The 19,929-nt window shown below is 51.0% G+C and overlaps 1 protein-coding gene across 1 annotated transcript in view; it reads right to left on the bottom strand.

Moving 5' to 3' along the window:
* Positions 1-18,016, bottom strand: part of ZNF652 (zinc finger protein 652) — a 23,726-nt gene extending 5,710 nt beyond the window's left edge. The window contains exons 1-4 of the mRNA XM_041465395.1: positions 17,951-18,016; positions 6,151-7,188; positions 3,886-3,942; positions 210-300 (exon numbers count right to left, since the gene is read on the bottom strand). Coding sequence (XP_041321329.1) covers positions 210-300; positions 3,886-3,942; positions 6,151-7,011 — 1,009 coding nt within the window. The 5' untranslated portion in view covers positions 7,012-7,188; positions 17,951-18,016. The remainder of the gene's footprint in view (positions 1-209; positions 301-3,885; positions 3,943-6,150; positions 7,189-17,950) is intronic.
* Positions 18,017-19,929: the final 1,913 nt, after the last annotated feature.

The raw sequence follows: 19,929 nt of genomic DNA, 5'->3' as shown, positions 1-19,929 counted from the left end.
TTAATCCCCCCAATAATTTTCACCCCCCCAATCCCTTCAGTCCCCCCGACATTTTAGCTCCCCGATCATTTTCACCCCCCCGATCCCTTCAGTCCCCCCGACATTTTAACTCCCCGATCATTTTCACCCCCCCGATCCCTTCAGTCCCCCCGACATTTTAGCTCCCCGTTTCAGCCCCGCCGGCTCCAGCCCCGTGCCCGGCCACTCACCGACCATGTGTTTGCGCACGTGGGCCATGGTGTAGAACTTCTTCTCGCAGATCTCGCACGAGAACTTCTTCTCGGCGTAGCCGTGCACGATCTTTTCAGGCCCTGAGCTCTCCCTGGATCCTTCCCTTCTCCAGGGGAACATTCCCAGCCTGTTTTTTCCCCTGATGATTTCAATTTCCCCAATAATTTTAATCCCCCTGATAATTTTAATTCCTGATAATTTCAATTCCCCCGATATTTTTAATTCCCCCGATAATTTTAATTCCCCCATTTCAATTCCCCAACAATTTTAATTCCCCCAATAATTTTCATCCCCTGATCCCTTCAGTTCCCCCAACATTTTAATTCCCCGATCATTTTCATTCCCCTGATCACTTTAATTCCCCCGATCATTTTCATCCCCCTGATCACTTCAATCCCCCGATATTTTAATTCCCCCAATAATTTTCATCCCCCCAATCACTTCAATTCCCCCGACATTTTAATTCCCCCAATAATTTTCATCCCCCCAATCACTTTAATTCCCCTGATATTTTAATTCCCCCCACCATTTTCCTCCCCCCCTTGCCCCGGGAATTCCCTCACCTCGCAGCGGAAGGGCTTCTCCCCCGAGTGCTGCAGGGAGTGCACCTTGAGGGACATGCTGCGCTTGAAGGACTTGCCGCAGGTCTCGCAGGTGAAGGGCATGTCCTTGGTGTGGGCTGCGGCAAAGACAGGGGCGTCACGGGGGGAAATCCAGGGAAAACCGCCGGGGGAGGGGTATTCCCGAGGATTCCAGGCAGCAGGAATAGTCCTGAGCGTTCCTGGAAGCACAGGCTGGTCCTTGTTCAGCACGGGGGATTTGGGGTGGAGAACGAGCTCGGCCAGCTGGGGCTGGCTGGGTTCCATGGAATTCCCAAATTTTGGGGTTGGAAGGATCCAGAAGATCCATTCCCAGCCCTGCCCGGGCTGGGACACCTCGAGCTATCCCAGAGCTATCCCAGCTGGCCATGGGTACATCCAGGGATGGAATTTATCCAGTTCAGGATGGAAATGCTGAGAGCTGAAGGTGACCCAGAAACTCAGGGGAGGGGCTGATCCTGACGGGTGGAAAAGCAGGAATTATCTGGGAAAAGAGCTTCCCTGGGAATTCCGCGGAATTCCAGCCCCACGCTCCCAGCCAGGAATCCCATCCCAAATCCCACCCCATCCTCCTCTCCCCCAGGGATCCCTGGATTACCACCCCTGCTCCCAGGAGTTTCCCCCTTCAATTGAACAGGAGATGAACCAACCAATGCCTGAATAATAATTATTGTTATTATCATTAATAAATTACTAATTAATTATTAAGAATAATTCTAATAATAATATTTCTGTCCCTCCATGCCTTGTCCCAGTCCCTCTCCTGGAGCCCTTCAGGCCCTGAGCTCTCCCTGGATCCTTCCCTTCTCCAGGGGAACATTCCCAGCCTGTTTTTTCCCCTGATGATTTCAATTTCCCCAATAATTTTAATCCCCCTGATAATTTTAATTCCTGATAATTTCAATTCCCCCGATATTTTTAATTCCCCCGATAATTTTAATTCCCCCATTTCAATTCCCCAACAATTTTAATTTCCCCAATAATTTTAATTCCCCCGATAATTTTAATTCCCCCATTTCAATTTCCCCCATAATTTCAATTCCCCCAATAATTTCAATTCCCCCAACGATTTTAATTCCTGATAATTCCAATTCCCCCGATCATTTTCATCCCCCCGATCACTTCAATTCCCCCGACATTTTAATTCCCCAATAATTTTCATCCCCCAATCCCTTCAATTCCCCCGATATTTTAATTCCCCAATAATTTTCATCCTCCCAATCCCTTCAATTGCCCTGGGGCTGCTGGGCTGGGAGAGTCCAGCCCTGGAGAGGGGAAATCCAAACGAGGGAAAATCCAAACCCTGGAGAGGGAAAATCCAAACCCTGGAGAGGGGAAATCCAAACCCTGGAGGAGGGAAAATCCAAACCCTGGAGAGGGAAAATCCAAACCCTGGAGAGGGGAAATCCAAACCCTGGAGAGGGAAGGATCCAAACCCTGGAGAGGGAAGGATCCAAACCCTGGAGAGGGAAGGATCCAAACCCTGGAGAGGGAAGGATCCAAACCCTGGAGAGGGAAGGATCCAAACCCTGGAGAGGGGAAAATCCAAACCCTGGAGAGGGAAGGATCCAAACCCTGCCAGTGAGAAGTACCCAAACTCTTGGAGTGGGAAAATCCAAACATTTTCAGTGAGAAGGATCCAAACCCTTGGAGAGGGAGGATTGAAACCCTTGGAGAGGGAGGAATCTAAACTCTTGGGAGTGGGAAAATCCAAACCCCCGGAGTGGGAAGGATCCAAACCCTTGGAATGGAAAAATCCAAACCCTTGGAGTGGGCAAATCGAAACATTTTCAGTGAGGAGGACCCAAACCCTTGGAGCAGAAAGAATCCAGACCCTTGGAACGGGAAGAATCCAAACTCTTGGAGTGGGAAAATCCAAAACCATGGAGAGGGAAGATCCAAACCCGTGGTGCAGAAAAAAAATCCAAACCCTTGGGGTAGAAAGAATCCAAACTCTGGAGAGGGAAGGATCCAAACCCTTGGAGCAGAAAGAATCCAAACATTTTCCAAACCCTTGGAGTGGGAAAATCCAAACTCCTGGAGAGGGAAGAACCCAACAGAGCTGGAGGAGGCCGACACCATTAAATTCCCAAAGCCCCATCCAGCCCTTCCTGCCCCCCCAAATCCAGGTGTGGCCACTCCAGGCTCTGCCATCCCTCTGGATCTCCGTGGGAAGCAGCTTCCATCCCGCTGGACACTCTGGGATCAGCTCCTGGAGGAAATCCAGGCACCAGCTCCTCCCGCTGCGCTCTCTTCGTTCATTAAAGGTCCAAAGTCACACTGGAGGCTGAGAATTCCTTCCCAAAACTCCCGTGGAATGTCCAGACAATCAGGATTGCAGGCAGCTCTTCCTTTTCCCGGCAGCTCTTCCCAAAAAAACTTCATGTGTAAAAATTCCCATGTGGAAATTCCAGCTGGAAATCCCAGAGGAAACCAAATCTTCTTCACCTCGGAGGGCACGGGGAGGAAGTGTGCCTTGTCCTGGGGTTTTTTGGGATGTCTGGGGTTTTTGGGATACCTGCACTTCCCAGCCCATCAATTCCCCATCAGTCAGAAGGGCTGGGTGCTGATTAATGAGCAGGTTAATCAGTTTGGAATGTTTCCTCTCCCCTGCAGGTTTGGGAATTCTGGGATCCCCTCCCGGGAGGGAAAAAAAATTCCTGCAGAGCAAAGAAATTCCACGGAACCATCCCCAAAATCCTTGGATTTACAGAGAAAGGAGCCCTTGGAGGGGCCAAGCCACACCAGAATTCAGGATTGAAACACCAGCACGGAGAGAGGAACCACACAGAGCTCAAGGTGACCACAGAAATCCCCTCAAGGTGCTGACTGTGATGGGTGAAAAAGCAGAAATTACCTGGAAAAACAGATTTATTCCATCCCCAGGATGAAAAACTGGGAGGAGCCAGCCTTGATTTTCATTGCAATCCCATATTAAACCGGTTTTATTCCAGGGCAAAGCTCCCCCTCGACACATTTAACCCTGAACCGAGGGAAATTTTGATTTTCCCTCAATCTCGCACGAGAACTTCTTCTCGGCGTAGCCGTGCACGATCTTGATGTGCTCGTGCAGAGACCAGAGCTTCTTGAAGGATTTGTTGCAGGACACGCACTGCGGGGACACAGAGGGAGCTGGGTTAGGGGTAGGCCAGGTTTGGATAAAAAAAAAAAACCCAAAAATGGTGAAAAAGGCGACTGAGAATGTGGATTTTGGGGTTAGAGCTGAATAGAGGCTGTAAAAATGTGGATTTTGGGATTTACACCTGAAGGGAATGGTGGCAGTGAGAATGTGGATTTTGGGATTTACAGCTGAGGGAATGGAGGAAGTAAAAATGTGGATTTTGGGGTTACAGCTGAGGGGCGGAAGTAAAAATGTGGATTTTGGGGTTACAGCTGAGGGGCGGAAGTAAAAATGTGGATTTTGGGAATACAGCTGAATATAGGCAGTAAAAATGTGGATTTTGGGGTTACACCTGAACAGAGGCAGTAAAAATGTGGATTTTGGGGTTACACCCGAGGGAATGGAGGCAGTGAGAATGTGGATTTTGGGATTTACAGCTGAGGGAATGGAGGCAGTAAAAAAAAGGGATTTTGGGGTTACACCTGAATAGAGGCAGTAAAAATGTGGATTTTGGGATTTACAGCTGAGGGAATGGAGGCAGTAAAAAAAAGGGATTTTGGGGTTACACCTGAATAGAGGCTGTGAGAGTGTGGATTTTGGGGTCACACCTGAGGGGAGGGGAGGCAGTAAAAATGTGGATTTTGGGATTTACAGCTGAGCTGGAAAACACATCCCAAAGGCAGGACAGAACAAGAATTGCTGGATTTGTTCTTGGATCTTGAGGACCTGAAGGTGACTCTCAGTGCTGCTGGCACCAGGAGGTTTCTGGACCAGATTCCTCTGGATTTAAATCATAATTTCTATAATTTCTCATTTTTTTATCACTTTTGGACACATATGTAGATTGATACAGGATATTTCACCACTTTATGTGTTCAAAATATTCACAAATTCCTTCTTAAATTTTAATTCCTGCTTTAATTCCTTTATTTTTTAATTCCTGCTTAAATTTTATGCTGTGAATGAACCCCCTCATGCTGGGGCACCTCTTAAATTCCCATTTAAATCCTCCCTGCTGCACTGAACTTTTAAAATATTTCTTTGAAAAGCATCAAAAATTAAATTCATATTAATAAATCCTTCCTTGAGCTGAAACTTAAGGGAAAAAAAAACCAACCCAGAGTTACACAGAGAGCTTGGAAAAGAGAAATTACAATAAATATTCCACATCTCCCACACAGTGGGAGCTGAGGATCAACCCAGTTCAGCATTGAAAGCAAACAAACAATGAAAAATATTCAATTCTTCTGCTCAAACTCTCACACAAAAAAAACCCCTCCTTGCCCTACAAATTCCAGCTGCCCAAAAATCCAAGCGGAGCCGCTGCTGCTGGCAGGATTGCAGCAGGAGGTGGGGGAAAATAAGGCCAAAAAAGCAGATTTGGGGTGCCAGGGAAAGCAGCAGTGCCCCGGTTCCCTGGCACAGAGCTGCCAGGCACAAACCCCAGCAGGACCAGAAACTCTGGAGCTCTTCCCACAGCTCCCAAAATTTCCCAGCAGAGCTGCTCCTCCCATTGCCGGGGGAAACCAGGGCTGCTGCTGGGGAGAAAAAAAATGGCAATTTTTGTGTCTTCGGGGAGATTTGCTGGGGTTTCCTGCTGGAAGGGGCAGGCTCGGGGTGCAGTGCTGAATTCCAGCCCTTCAGAAACACTCTGGGAGTTCCCGTGGTCTCAGAGGGGTTTAAACCCCGCTTTAAGCCCAGCTCAGATCCTGGCTCCACTGCTGCCTCTGGGATCTCAGAGAATTCCCATTCCAGGGAATTCCTGCAATTCTGTTTCCCCTGGAAAGCTCACCTGGCTTCCCACGCTGTGGGACTGCATTTCAGGACACGGAAACCCCTGGAATTCTAAACTCAGTGGGAGCTGCGGGTGCTCGGCAGGAGGAGGAGGAGGAGGAGGATTTACCACAGAACTTCAGATTTTTGGGACCAGTTACTCCAGATCCTGACCCTGCTAAAGCAGCTTTGTGCTCCCAACTCACAGTTTACTCCTAGAGTAACTGCTCAGAGCAGCTGAGCACTTTTTCCCTGCCATTCCCTCCTTTTGGGGAGACCCCAAAATGCGGGATAAGGCAGAGCCCGGCCCGGCTCAGCAGCTGGGGCCGTGCAAAAAGCGATTTTTCCCCCTGTGAAGCGTCCACCAGCCGGATCCAGGGCACGCCAGGAGGTGTGGGGACCTGGCAAGCAGGCGAGCAGACCTACCTGGATGTTTTTTTCACAGTCAGTTTGCTGGTGGAGGGACAGCTCACTCTCTAGCACAAATTTCTTCCCACATTTGTCGCAGATCTGCATCCGCCTGTGGGTGACGTTCATGTGCTTCTCCAGGTACCAGCGTGTGTTAAACACCCTGGGGCACTTCTCACAGGTCAGAGTCTCCTTCTCTTCACACTTTGATTTCTGCACAGGTGCCTTGGGCTCCTTTGCAGCTTTCTTCTTACGCTTGGGGGGCTCCGCGCTCTTCCTGCGCCCCCGCGTCGCTCGGGGCGCCGGGGAGGCGGCGGCGGCCGCGGCAGAGGCGGCTCTCCTGCTTCTCCTCTGGCCAACACTAACCTTCTCCACTCTTTTCTCCTTTTTCTTCTGCCTCTCATTCTCCTCATAATCATTACTGTCTTCCGTGGCCTCTTCCCCACTGTCACCCTCCTCTTCCTCACTGCTGCTCTTAAGGACAGCAGTCTCTTTGGACTGGGAGGGGACACCCTTCTCCCCTTTGGACACATTTAAGGTTTGGTTGTTAAGGTTTACCTCCACTATAATCTGCTCCCTTTTGTAAGTCACTTCATCTTCCTCCTCTTCCTCCTCCTCAGAGTCGTCAGAGTTTTCCCTGTCTTCTTTCACAGCCCGGACCTCTCCTACCGCTCTGCTCTCCCTGAAAAACGGCTGCTCCTCCCTCTCGTGGAGGTGGCCCTTGCTCACTTTGCTGTCCACCAGCACCGAGAAGGGGCTCCCTGACTCCCTCTTGTACACCTTGGTGGACAGGTCGAGCTCCTGGCTGGGGTAGAAGGCGGGCGGCCCCTCCTGCGCCATGCCGGCCCCGGGGGGCTCCCCCTTGGCTGCGTGGCTCATCTGGGGGGGCTCATGGGGCGCCCTCCGTCCCGGGGGGGCTGCTCCGGCCCGGCGCCTCTTCCATCGGAGCCCGGCGGGGTCGGGGGTCCTGGCTGGGCTGCGGCGGGGGTCGGGATCACGGCAGGGGCAGGGCGGGGAGGGATCCTCGGCAGCAAGCGGAGCCCTGGAGCATTTTATCTGCAGGAGACAGCGGGAGAGCGGCGTCAGTGGGGAGGGACCGCGGTGGGACAGCCCGGGGGGCTCCGGGAGGAGCTGGGGCTGGGAAAGGGAGGGACAGGCAGCAGGGACCAGGAATTCCCGGCAGCAGACTCCCAGGGAATGGAAATCCAGCAAGGGATTCTCTCCATCAAATTTTGGGGAGCACTGACATCCCCACAAACAGCAGGGACCAGGAATTCCCGGCAGCAGGCTCCCAGGGAATGGAAATCCAGCAAGGAATACTGTCCACCAACCACTCCTCCTGGATTTTGGGGAGCACTGACAGCCCCAAAAACAGACTGGCAGCAGACTCCCAGGGAATGGAAAACTAGCAAGGAATACTGCCCATCAACCACTCCTCCTGGATTTTGGGGAGCATTGATGACCCCACAAACAGCAGGGCCCAGGAGAATTCCCAGCAGCAGACTCCCAGGGAATGGAAATCCACGCAAGGAATACTCTCCATCTATCAGAGATCACAACTACTTCTCCTGGATTTTGGGGAGCACTGACAGCCCCACAAACAGACTGGCAGCAGATTCCCCAGGAGGGGAAATCCAGGCGAGAGATGTTCTCCACGCACCCGACCACCAGAGCTGTTTCTCCTGGGTTTCTGGGAGCACTGATGGCCCCCAGACCTGCACACCCACCCCAAAAGAGCCCAGCTCTCCCCCAGCCCATCCTCACACACTCCAGAGCCACATCCCAACCACGGATGCCTAAGGAATTTCAGTGGAGCTGGTCTCACCTCGCAGCACTAAACCAGCCCGGGACACCCTGGAGATCCTGGATTTTGAGGGATTTGAGGAATTCTTCCTTTGTCCCTCCCTCCCTTCCCCCAGCTCCTTAATCCCCTCGGCACAATCTCAGTTTGCCTCCATCAACCATTCCTGCTGGATTTTTGGGATCACTGACAGCCCCACAAGCAGCAGGATCAGGACTGGCAGCAGATTCCCCAGGAGGGGAAATCCAGGCGAGAGATGTTCTCCACGCACCCGACCACCAGAGCTGTTTCTCCTGGGTTTCTGGGAGCACTGATGGCCCCCAGACCTGCACACCCACCCCAAAAGAGCCCAGCTCTCCCCCAGCCCATCCTCACACACTCCAGAGCCACATCCCAACCACGGATGCCTAAGGAATTTCAGTGGAGCTGGTCTCACCTCGCAGCACTAAACCAGCCCGGGACACCCTGAGATCCTGGATTTTGAGGGATTTGAGGAATTCTTCCTTTGTCCCTCCCTCCCTTCCCCCAGCTCCTTAATCCCCTCGGCACAATCTCAGTTTGCCCATCCACATTTCCCCCGCGGTTTTCCAAGCTGGAATTTGCCCAGGACTTTGCTGCCACTTCCTCCTGCAGGAAGCGCCACGTGCTCCCTCATGGACACAGAGCAATCAATCCCTCACATTTCTCTTTTTTTCTCTTTTTCTTTTTCTTTTTTATTTTTTTTTTCCCACCGGGACAGTTCCAGTTTGGGAGCTCGGGATGGCAACAGCGAGCCCAAGGGTTTGGGCTGGGCTGATCCCATCAGGAATTCCTGAGCTAAAGCTGGGATCAAGGGGCGCAGGGGAGGAGAATTCAGGACAGGGACATCCCGAAGGGGATGGAAGGGACAGCAAATCCCACCCAGGGACACCTTCCATGATCCCAGAGTGCTCCAGCCTGGCCTGGGACACTTCCAGGGATGGGGCAGCCACAGCTTCCCCGGGAATTCCATCCCAGCCAGGAATTCCTGCCCAAAATCCACCCCATCCTCCTCTCTCCCAGAGATCCCTGTATTGTCGTTTCTGTTCCAGCAGAATTTCCCCACCTTTGGAGTGAATTTTAACTGGACAGGAGATGAAGCAACCAGTGCCTCACTAAGTAATATTAGTAACAATAAAGGGAATCTTGTGAAGCGCCACACTGGGGAAAGAAAGGAAAAAAATAACCAGTTCCACGATGAACTTCATTAAAACACTCCAGGGTTCCTAAATTACTCCAAATTAATTTCCTGGAGGTGCCTGGCAGGGACTGCAGGCTCAGCACCACCGCAGGGCCCATTCCCACTGCTCCATCCCCAAATCCCACATTCCCAGCCCCGCAGGAAATCCTGGGAGATGGGCCTTTAATGCTGGATTGTGGGCACAACTCACATTCAGATGGAAAAATTATAAAATCAACTGGTTTTGGCCAGCTGGAATTCCCAATCCGAGACCCAGGAAGCCGTGGGAAGGATGAATCCCAGTTTAGCTTTTCCTTCCAGAGGGATGGATTATTCAGGAGCTCAGGAAATTCCCAGTTCCATGTAGAAAACACCTGATTATTTCCTCATCATACTAAGCATCTCTAGGAAGCTGCAGAAGGAAATCAGGAATTCTACTGCAGAGCCAGGAAAACTTGCCAGGAAAAGGAAATTTCACCTTTTCTCCTGCTTACTAAATGGCAAAAAATTCCTGCCAATATTTCACCTCCGCTCACTAAAGGGGTCTTGTACGTAAAAAAACCCTTTTTACCAAGAGGAATCACCTCAAATCAAGCCCACAGTGGGGTTTATTCTGAATTATCAAAGCTGTTTGCTCTGAAAACCACTTCACTCTGCAGCATCAGCGGCTGCCGTGGCTTTGAACCTTTCACTGCCACCCTCAAGGGACCCACAACTTTCAAAACCATTATTTAAATAAAAAGCAAAGCCCTCCTTGGCCATTTAGTACAAACAGCAGCTCTGAAATACTGCCCTAAAAATGCTCTTAAAACACATTTCCCCCTGCTTTTAAATTTCTAATCCCAAAGCAGCGTTTGGGTGTTTTTAATCCCAAAACACCCAAGCGTTTTTTGTTGTTTTAAAGGTGAATTTAATTATGTCAAGACAGATTTTTCCACAGAACAAATTCCAGTCACGCTGCCAAATGAGAGATGCAGGCCGTGATTAAGATGTAAAAAGGAAACAAGAGTTTCAAAGCGATTTTTGATGCTTATCAAGCCCCAAACCTGGGGAATATCTGCAGCAATCAAAGGTTTGCAAAGACTCCGACATGAAAAGCTCGAACTCTGAAGAAAAAAAAGCACAATTTGCAGACAAAAGAGTGGGCGGAGGAAGCTGGTGAGTGTGTGGGAGCAACTTCACACCGAGGTTCTGAAGAAAAACCGCATTTTTTGGTGTTACCGGTACTAAAAATAGAGATTCGGGCTCGGCTGGGGAGGCCTCGGCCCGGCCTGGCCTTGGGGGAGCTGGGCCGGCCCGAAGGAAAAGTGAGGAAAAACTGAGGGAAAAGTGGGGAAAAAGTGAGGAAAAACAGGATTTCAGGAGAAGGTGAGGATGTGAGGGAAGCAGGATTTGAGGAAAAATGAGGGTGTGAAGAAAAGCTGAGGAAAAACTGAGGGTGTGAGGGAAAAACTGGAGGGAAACTGACCGAGGGTGTGAGGGGAAAATTGAGGAAAAACTGAGGGCATGAGGGAAAAATTGAGGAAAAATTGAAGGTGTGAGGGAAAAATTGAGGGTGTGAGGGGAAAAATTGAAGAAAAACTGGGGGTGTGAGGGAAAAATGAGGAAAAATTGAGGGTGTGAGGAGAAAATGAGGAAAAACTGAGGGTGTGAGGGAGAAATTGAGGGAAAACTGAGGGTGTGAGGGAAAAATGAGGAAAAATTGAGGGTATTGAGGAAAAATTGAGGGTGTGAGGGAAAAATTGAGGGTGTGAGGGGGAAAATTGAGGAAAAACTGGGGGTGTGAGGGGAAAAATTGAAGGAAAAACTGACTGAAGACTTGGGGAAAATTAAAGATTTCAGGAAAAGCTGAGGGTATGAGGAAAAATTAGGGAAAAACTGAGAGGATGAGAGGGAAAATTGAGGAATTCAGGAAGAGCTGAGGACTTGAGGAAAAGCTGAGGATGTGAGGGGAAAAGTGAGGATTTCAGGAAAAACTGAAGATTTCAGGAAAAGCTGAGGGTGTGAAGATGTTTTCCCACTGAAACTCCGTGAAATCCCCAGGTCATGTGAATTCTGGAGGGAATAAGCACAGATTGCACCAGGAAAACACAAAATGGGCTAAAATGACATTTTTGGGGTGTCCTGCGCAGGAACTGGCCTCGATCCCTGAGGGTCCCTTTATCAGGATATTCCATAATTCCATAAACGGGTCCATAACAGCTCAATAAATCTGCAATATTGCAATAAAAAAGCCTCAATAAACTCTCCCAGCTGGAAGCACAGGTGCCTGGAACAGGCCCAAGCATTCCCAAACAGTGGGAAAACACATCTGAAGGGAATTATTTCAATTATTTCTCTCAGCTCTCAATCCCCTCTTTCTTGGGCTGCTTTAGGTGCAAAAAAAACCCCTGAAAATCTGTTTTTAAGTGGGGAAGTTTTATCTCCCAGAGCCTCACCGGGGACATCCCGGTGCTTTTGCATTTCCATGGGAAGTGTTGGAGGTGCCTGAGCCCATGGAAATGCAAAATAAATGCAAAATAAATGCAAAATAAATGCAAAATAAATGCAAAATAAATGCAAAATAAATGCAAAATAAATGTAAAATAGGGTGTGAGGGAAAAATGAGGAAAAATTGAGGGTGTGAGGAGAAAATGAGGAAAAACTGAGGGTGTGAGGGAGAAATTGAGGGAAAACTGAGGGTGTGAGGGAAAAATGAGGGAAAATTGAGGGTATTGAGGAAAAATTGAGGGTGTGAGGGGGAAAATTGAGGAAAAACTGGGGGTGTGAGGGGAAAAATTGAAGGAAAAACTGACTGAAGACTTGGGGAAAATTAAAGATTTCAGGAAAAGCTGAGGGTATGAGGAAAAATTAGGGAAAAACTGAGAGGATGAGAGGGAAAATTGAGGAATTCAGGAAGAGCTGAGGACTTGAGGAAAAGCTGAGGATGTGAGGGGAAAAGTGAGGATTTCAGGAAAAACTGAAGATTTCAGGAAAAGCTGAGGGTGTGAAGATGTTTTCCCACTGAAACTCCGTGAAATCCCCAGGTCATGTGAATTCTGGAGGGAATAAGCACAGATTGCACCAGGAAAACACAAAATGGGCTAAAATGACATTTTTGGGGTGTCCTGCGCAGGAACTGGCCTCGATCCCTGAGGGTCCCTTTATCAGGATATTCCATAATTCCATAAACGGGTCCATAACAGCTCAATAAATCTGCAATATTGCAATAAAAAAGCCTCAATAAACTCTCCCAGCTGGAAGCACAGGTGCCTGGAACAGGCCCAAGCATTCCCAAACAGTGGGAAAACACATCTGAAGGGAATTATTTCAATTATTTCTCTCAGCTCTCAATCCCTTCTTTCTTGGGCTGCTTTAGGTGCAAAAAAAAAACCCTGAAAATCTGTTTTTAAGTGGGGAAGTTTTATCTCCCAGAGCCTCACCGGGGACATCCCGGTGCTTTTGCATTTCCATGGGAAGTGTTGGAGGTGCCTGAGCCCATGGAAATGCAAAATAAATGCAAAATAAATGCAAAATAAATGTAAAATAAAGCGCTGAGTGCTGCTAACGACCCTATTCCCATTCCCAAACCCGGGGACCCACCTGAGCTGCAAGAGCAGCTCAGCAGAGCCTCAAACCATCAGGAAAATAAACCTGAAAGGGAAACGGGGAAGAGAAATCCCATTTGGGAATGGTGCAGGAATTGGGAGCAGCATTCCCAATTCCTGCGGAAAACAGGGAATTCCTCCTGCCACTGCAGCCCCGCATTCCCTTGGAACAGCTTTTCCCTCAATTCCAGAGAGCCCGGGCAGGGACACAAAACCCTGGGGAAGAGGGAATAAATCCTGGGAATTCCGCAATGCCAGGGATTTTCCAGCTTTTTTTCTTCAGTGTTCCTAAAATAACCAATGGTAGGTGCAGGAGAGCCTGGGCAGGGACATAAAACCCTGGGAAGAGGGGATAAATCCTGGAATTCCCGCAGCTCCCACCTCATCCCGCTGCTTTTTGGCCATTCCCAAAATAATCCGGGCTGGGTACTTTGCTGACTCAGCAGGCAGCACATTTATATATACATATATATATATAAATATTTTTCTTTTTTTTTTTCCCCCCCCTCCTCTGTCTGGAGCTGGCGTTCCACAGGCTCCTGGAGAATCAAGATTCCCAAATCCCAGCAAAATATCCGTGAAATCCTGCCATTAAAACTGAAAAACCACGAGGAAGAAGCCTCAGGCTTTTCCCATTTTTTCAAGAGGAACCATCTGGCTGAGTCCAGATTTTTTGGGAGACACAAAGCCTTTCCAAGCAGCGGTTCCTGGATTTTTTTCAAGCATTATCTCCGGAGAAATCTGTGCCAGAGGTTTCCATTTGGGAATTCAGCATTAAAATCCCTCGGATTTTGCAATAAACGAGGGGTGTTTTATTGAATCTAAAGGAGCTTGAGATCTAACAGCCACAAACTCAATGTTTTTCTTGAAGCAGGAAAAAAAACCACCTTAAAATAACTTTTAGTTCTTTACCCTCAAATCACAACTCCAGGCCCTTCCCTTTCCCATCACCTGAAATATCTAAAAATTAAAAAGCTGTGGCTGAATTAGGAAATTCCAGGTTTTCCAATCTATTCCTGCATCTTTTAATGCAAAAAAAACCTCCTGAAAATAAGATTAAAACACCCACAGACGGTTCCCTGGTTCACATTTCCAATTTGTCACTTTTAAATCATTATTTGATCATTTTTAAATAAAAAAAAGCTTTTTATGACCTCATTAAAAGGTTTTCTGACCATTTAAATTTGTAAAATTGTCCAAATAGGCGCCAAAATTCCTTTTTTCCTTGAAAACCTCTTATTTTCATCCCTCTCTGTTGATGTATCTTGAAGAAAACTAAAGCTGCGCTGAGATTTTATTCAGATTTTATTTCAATTACGGCACTTCCCATTGAGTACCACTGACCCCCAGGTCCAGGAACGGTGGGAGCCCCGAAAAGGAAATCTGCCATCAAGATCTCTTGCCTAAAATTAGCATTTTTCCCCTCAAAGAGGCCCCGGAGGTGTCTCTGTGTCCTTGGATATGCCGAGGTGTAAATGAAGTGTGAATATCCTGCCCCAAAGCCACCTTGGAATTCCTACCTGGACATTTCCCTGGCAGGAAAAATCCCTTTTCCAAGGGGGAAAAAATCCCATTTCCAAGGGGGAAAAAATCCCATTTCCAGGGGGAAAAAAACCCCATTTCCAAGGGGGATAGATCCCATTTCCAAAGGGGGAAAGTCCCATTTCCAAGGAGGGAAAATCCCATTTCCAGGGGGAAAAAATCCCATTTCCAAGGGGGAAAGATCCCATTTCCAGGGCGAAAAAAATCCTATCTCCAGGGGGGAAAAAATCCCATTTCCAAGGGGGAAACCCATTTCCAAGGGGGGGGAAAAATCCCATTTCCAAGGGGAGGGAAAATCCCATTTCCAAGGGGGAAAAACCCCCATTTCCAGGGGGGAAAAATCCTATCTCAGGGGGGAAAAAAACCCCATTTCCAGGGGGAAAAAAATCCCATTTCCAGGGGGAAAAACCCCACTTCCAAAGAGAGCAGGCCCAGCAGAAGGTGCTGGAAAAGCTGCTGGGAATTCCTGGGAGAAGTCCCAGTGTGAAACCTCCCGAGGGAAGGGTGTCGGGAAGGGCAGGAGCTGCAGCTGGCACCTGCCAGGGTTTCACTCCCTGCTTTTTATTTATTTAATTTTTTTTTTCTTCCAGGGAGGAGCAGCCCACAAAATCCCAGGTCCAAAACCAGCCGGAAAACGACGGGAATTTGGGAGTTTGGGGTTTTGGGGAAGTCTGTCTCTTGTGCTGTGCTGATGGGGAGAAGGTTGGGAATTCTGTCCCCGAATCCTGGAGAAACTCCCTGAAAAGGCACAAACTGGGATGGGATTTGCCTTGTTTCTATGGGGATGTGTTAAAAAAAATCAGGTTTTGGTTAAAATGCTCTCTGAGGCATCAAACCCGTGACAGACCCCACTAAAACACCCCTTGGGGTCCAGAGATTCCTTAAATTTTGCTGCAATCCAGGAGCTGCCAGAAGGGATTTTAAGGCCTTGTGTTTGCAGCTGGGAATGAGGCACTGGGATCCAGGGAGGAACGGGTTAAAAAAATCCACGTTTTTGGTGGGAAACACTGGAAAAATTCAACCACATTCCTCCGAGGGAGCTCAGGACAGAGCAGGGAGATCTCACCTGGATCTGCTTTAATATTTAAAAGGTGAAATGTCATGAGAATAAAATGAACTTTGCAGAAAAATCCACATTTTTCCCCTCATTATTATGGGGGGAAACCTCCAAATACTCACTTAATAAAATCCTGAAAGCACAAACAGCACAGATTCAGCAAAATGTAAATGAATGCTCTTTTGAAAAGTAAAATTATCTTTAGAAATTGACTTTATCTCTCTTTTAGAAGGCCTGGGTCTTGTAGGGAGAGAGCAGAGCAGGCTGAGAGTCTGTGCTGGAGGAATTGAACCAAGAGAAATAAAATATTATAAATATTTATATATATATATAAATATATATATAATAAAATAAAATATTATATTTTATATCTCATATATAATATGTTATAATTCTAAAGAATACAACACATATTATACTATATTATTTATACAATATACAGTATATAATGTGCAATACATAATACATATCTGTATCAAATTATAAATGAATAGACAATATGTAACATATTATATATAATACTATCTACTGTATATATTATAAAGTATTTTAATGTAATAATTATTCACAGAATATCAGAGAAATCTCCCTGCTGCTTCCTTGCAGTTCTGCCTCTTTCTTTTTTTTTGTGGAACCAGGAATAAATTTAATTTAATTTTTAAATTTTTTTTTTTGGCCAGGCCCCTGAGAGCTGCAGAGAGAAATAGGTCAGTGAGGAGAGGAGTTTTGTAAGCACCTGAAATCCACCTGTGCCATCTCAGGTGTGCTCTGGGCACGTCCCTGCTCCTCCTGTTTACTGCAAAAATCCATCTCAGAACTCGGGGAACCCTTCCCAAGGCGTTCCCACAGGGAGTCTCCTGCTCTGAGCCCAAAAAGAGTCTCTGGAGAGATAAAAACTTCACATTTTTAGGTGAAGTTGCAGCTCTCGGGGTTTCCGTGGTTGTGGCAGAGAGGAGGAGAGCACAGCACCTCAATATCTTCTATTTTGGGATTATTTATCCCGATTTCCTCCCTTCCCACAGCAAGATTTCCTCTGAAAACGTCAGTTAAAGGCTCCCTACAGCATTATTAGATAATAAAGTCAATTAAACCCTTCAAAACTCACAATCATCTCCAACGCCAAAGCCTCTTCTGATCACATCGATATTCCCAAGGTGTTTTAACAAATAATCCCAGGGATGGCCCCAAATCCCCATTCCTGCAGCTCTGAACTTCCTCCCACAGAAAATAAAAATTACAAAATTCTAAAGCAGCCCTCAGCCCCCTGGCAGCCCCGGAAAAACAACTGGAAAAACCAAAAAAACCTTCACGAATTCGCACTTTTCTTTCGCACAGCCTCTGGAAAAGCTCTCAGCACTCCTGTCCCTGTTGGTGGCCAGGTTTTGGGATCGCAGCTGGAATTGCAGCGCTGCCTGCCCGGGGCAGGGACGGGGCTCTGCATCCCTGCAGGCTGCAGGAGATCGCTTCAAAGCCACAAAAGCAGCAGGGAAATGCACCTGGCACCCAGGCAGGGAGGCGGAGGGGTAAAAGCAGGCTGAGAACGCCCAAGCCGAGGTAAATTATCAGATCTGATAAACACGAGGGGAATTATCAGATAGCAGAGACACAAAGCCCTTTGAAAATCACACTTGGCAACCCCACAGCCCTTTCAAAACCATCTAAAAAAAAAAACAAAACATTTTTTAGCACAGCTCAGGCGGCGAGGGAGAGAAACAGAACAGAACTTCCAGCTGGGAAGAGCCCAGGTGCTTCCCAAACCTCATCTCCCCATCCCCTGCCCGCAGAGGATAAAAACTCCCATTCCTCACATCCCTCCTGCACCTCCGGGGCTTCTCCCTTCCGTCCGTTCCACCGAACCCGCCTGCGGTCAGAGCTCTCGACGGAATTCCGGCGAACCCCAGGAGATGCCACCCGGCTCTGCCCTGCACCGCGACACCCAAAGCTGCGCGGAAGGCGCTCAAAAATCACGCCCAAAATCCCAACCCCGGGGCGCACGCAGCGCAAGGGAAGGGGAAAACACCTGAAGGGAGAGGCTGAGAGGGAGAGAAACCCCCCGAAATCACAGCCAGGGCACGGCACCGGGCACCGGGCACCGCTGCCAGCCGCGGCCCCGGAGCCGGGCGGGACCCGCGGGTGACACCAGCCGGGACAGGGCAGGGGCCGAGGGGACGCTGCCAGCCCCAGTCCCGCAGGAACGCTGCCTTCTCTCCGCTCCGCTGCGGGAACTCACCTTCCCTCCCTTCCCCCAGGCAGGTGACACGGCCCCGTGCCCGCGGGGAGGGGACACAGAGCCCCCCGAGCTGGGGCAGAGCCCCCGGAGCCTGCACAGAGCCCCCCGACCCCGGCAGAGCCCCCGGAGCCTGCACAGAGCCCCCCGACCCCGGCAGAGCCCCCGGAGCCTGCACAGAGCCCCCCGACCCCGGCAGAGCCCCCGGAGGCCCGCCCCCTCCTCCTCCCGCTGCCCGGGGCTCCCCCGGTGTCCCCGCTCCCCTCCGGGCCGTGAGGCGCCCGTGCCCCGCTCCCCCCGCCGCCCACCGCCGGGCCGGGCCTAGCGCTGCTCGGCTGCGCCGCCAGGCCCGGGGGGAAGGAAGGGGGAAGGGGCTCGGCGGCCGCGCGGGCGGCCCCGCACTCACCCAGGCCGGTGCCCTCGGGGCCGCCCCCGCCGCCGTCCATGCCGGGCGGCGCGGGGAGGGGGGAGCGCGCCCGCGCGCGGAGGCGGGGAAGGAACAGACCGTACTGTGGTGGGGGGGGAGGGAGAGGAGGGGGGAAAACACCCCGTAGCATAGGCCGAGAGCACCGGGGACGGCAGGTGCGCGCGCACGGATGACGGCGGGCCGGGGGGTGACGCACACAGAGCAAGGGGAGCGCGCACGGGTAGAACGGGGGCACCCGCGGGACGCGCGCGCACCGGGAGGGGGGGAGAGGCGGGCTCGTTACCCCGCGCCGGTAATTAGCGACCGTGCCCTGATTAGTGCGGTGCGGTGATTGCGGGGTGAGCCTGTTGTGTGAGGGGGTTGATGGAGCGGGGGGCGCCCCGGCTCCCCTTCAGCCCACCATCCCATTGCTCCGCGCAGGTCATTAGCGAGCCCGCCCTAATTAGCGCACCGAGGTGAGGCGGGCAGGCCGTGGCCGAGCCCTCACGGAGCCCCGGGGCCCTCAGGGCTGCTGGGGATCGTTCCTGCCCTCGGAGCTGCCCCTCGGGCCCGGGTTAGCCCCTCAGCCAGCCCAGGTGGGGCCCTGAGCCCCTCAGCCAGGCCAGGTGAGGCCCTGAGCCCCTCAGCCAGCCCAGGTGAGGCCCAGGTGGGGCCCTGAGCCCCTCAGCCAGGCCCAGGTGAGGCCCAGGTGGGGCCCTGAGCCCCTCAGCCAGGCCCAGGTGAGGCCCTGAGCCCCTCAGCCAGCCCAGGTGGGGCCCTGAGCCCCTCAGCCAGGCCAGGTGAGGCCCTGAGCCCCTCAGCCAGCCCAGGTGAGGCCCTGAGCCCCTCAGCCAGGCCTGGAGCTCTCTGCAGGAGCCGGAGCGGTCGGTGCCAAACCCCAGCTCCCGCTTGCTCAAACCTTCCTCTCCCCTTAACACGCTAATAACCACTTAACTCCAGCCTGCGGTTTCGTGATTACACCCATGCGACAAGGAGCGGCACCTGTGGCAGGTAGCTGGTGACAGGTGCGGGGGACAGGGGGACACCCGGCTGCCCCTCGCCGGGCTGGCACTGCCTTCTCCAGGTGCCACCTCCCCTGGGAAGCTGCCGAGCCTCGGCCACAGCCCCAAAACCGCTGCTGGGGCTGTGTAGGAGGGGACAGCGCTGCTGTGGTTTGGGTTTGGCAGCCGTGGAGGAATTAGTGAGAGCGGCAGGAACCGAGAGGGGGAAGGGCACCAAGCCCTTCGGCAGCGCTGCTCTTTCCCGAGGACTCCTCTCGGCTTTGTGTTCCTCTCCTCAATCCTTCAATCCACAATCTCCACCTGGGGTTTGTTCCCTCACCTGCAAATGCCCCCCCGCCCCAACAGCGGAGGGCCCTGGGTTTGAGATTCTGCCAAAAAATCTCGGCGCCCTCGCTCCCCCGGAGTTACAAATGCCAAATTCCAGAGGGTTTGACTTGCTCTGGATTCCTGAGCATAAAGCCAGACCTGAGCTGCCCGTGCCGAGCGGGGACTGGGGCTCACAGAGCAAAGTTCAGGAGGGAGTTAAAAGGGCAGGGCAGGCTGGGGAAGCCCCGGGGCAGCGTCAGAACAATGCTCCCCGTTTTCCTCCTTGTCCAGCTGTTCCTGGAGCAGAAGGGGACACGCTGGCCCAGCCCTGGGGCAGCTGGTGCTGCCTGGGCTGGTCAGAGCTGTCCCAGTCTCTGCTGGAAGTGGTCATCTGGTCACCTTGGAGTGCCTGGACACTGCTCCATCTCAGCTCCTGGAGGAAAAACGGTGCTGGGGCAGGTGCTGCTGCTGCTGGATAACTCTGGGTGAGGGTGTGCTGGAATTCCCTGCCTTGGAGAGGGAAGGAAGGAGAATTTTGGGGATATTTTGTGCCTTGGGAGGCGAATGCACAAGAAGCAGAGCCCCGTTTCCAAACGTGGGAGCTGAGGGACAGCGTACAGCAAAGCAGCACAGAGGGGGAGCAGAGCCACC

Source organism: Pyrgilauda ruficollis, unplaced genomic scaffold (genome assembly GCF_017590135.1).
Source record: "Pyrgilauda ruficollis isolate IOZ18807 unplaced genomic scaffold, ASM1759013v1 scaffold189, whole genome shotgun sequence".
Classification (NCBI taxonomy): Eukaryota; Metazoa; Chordata; class Aves; order Passeriformes; family Passeridae; genus Pyrgilauda; species Pyrgilauda ruficollis.
Note: the sequence above shows the minus strand (reverse complement) of the source record. Positions and strands in the feature narration are given on the sequence as shown.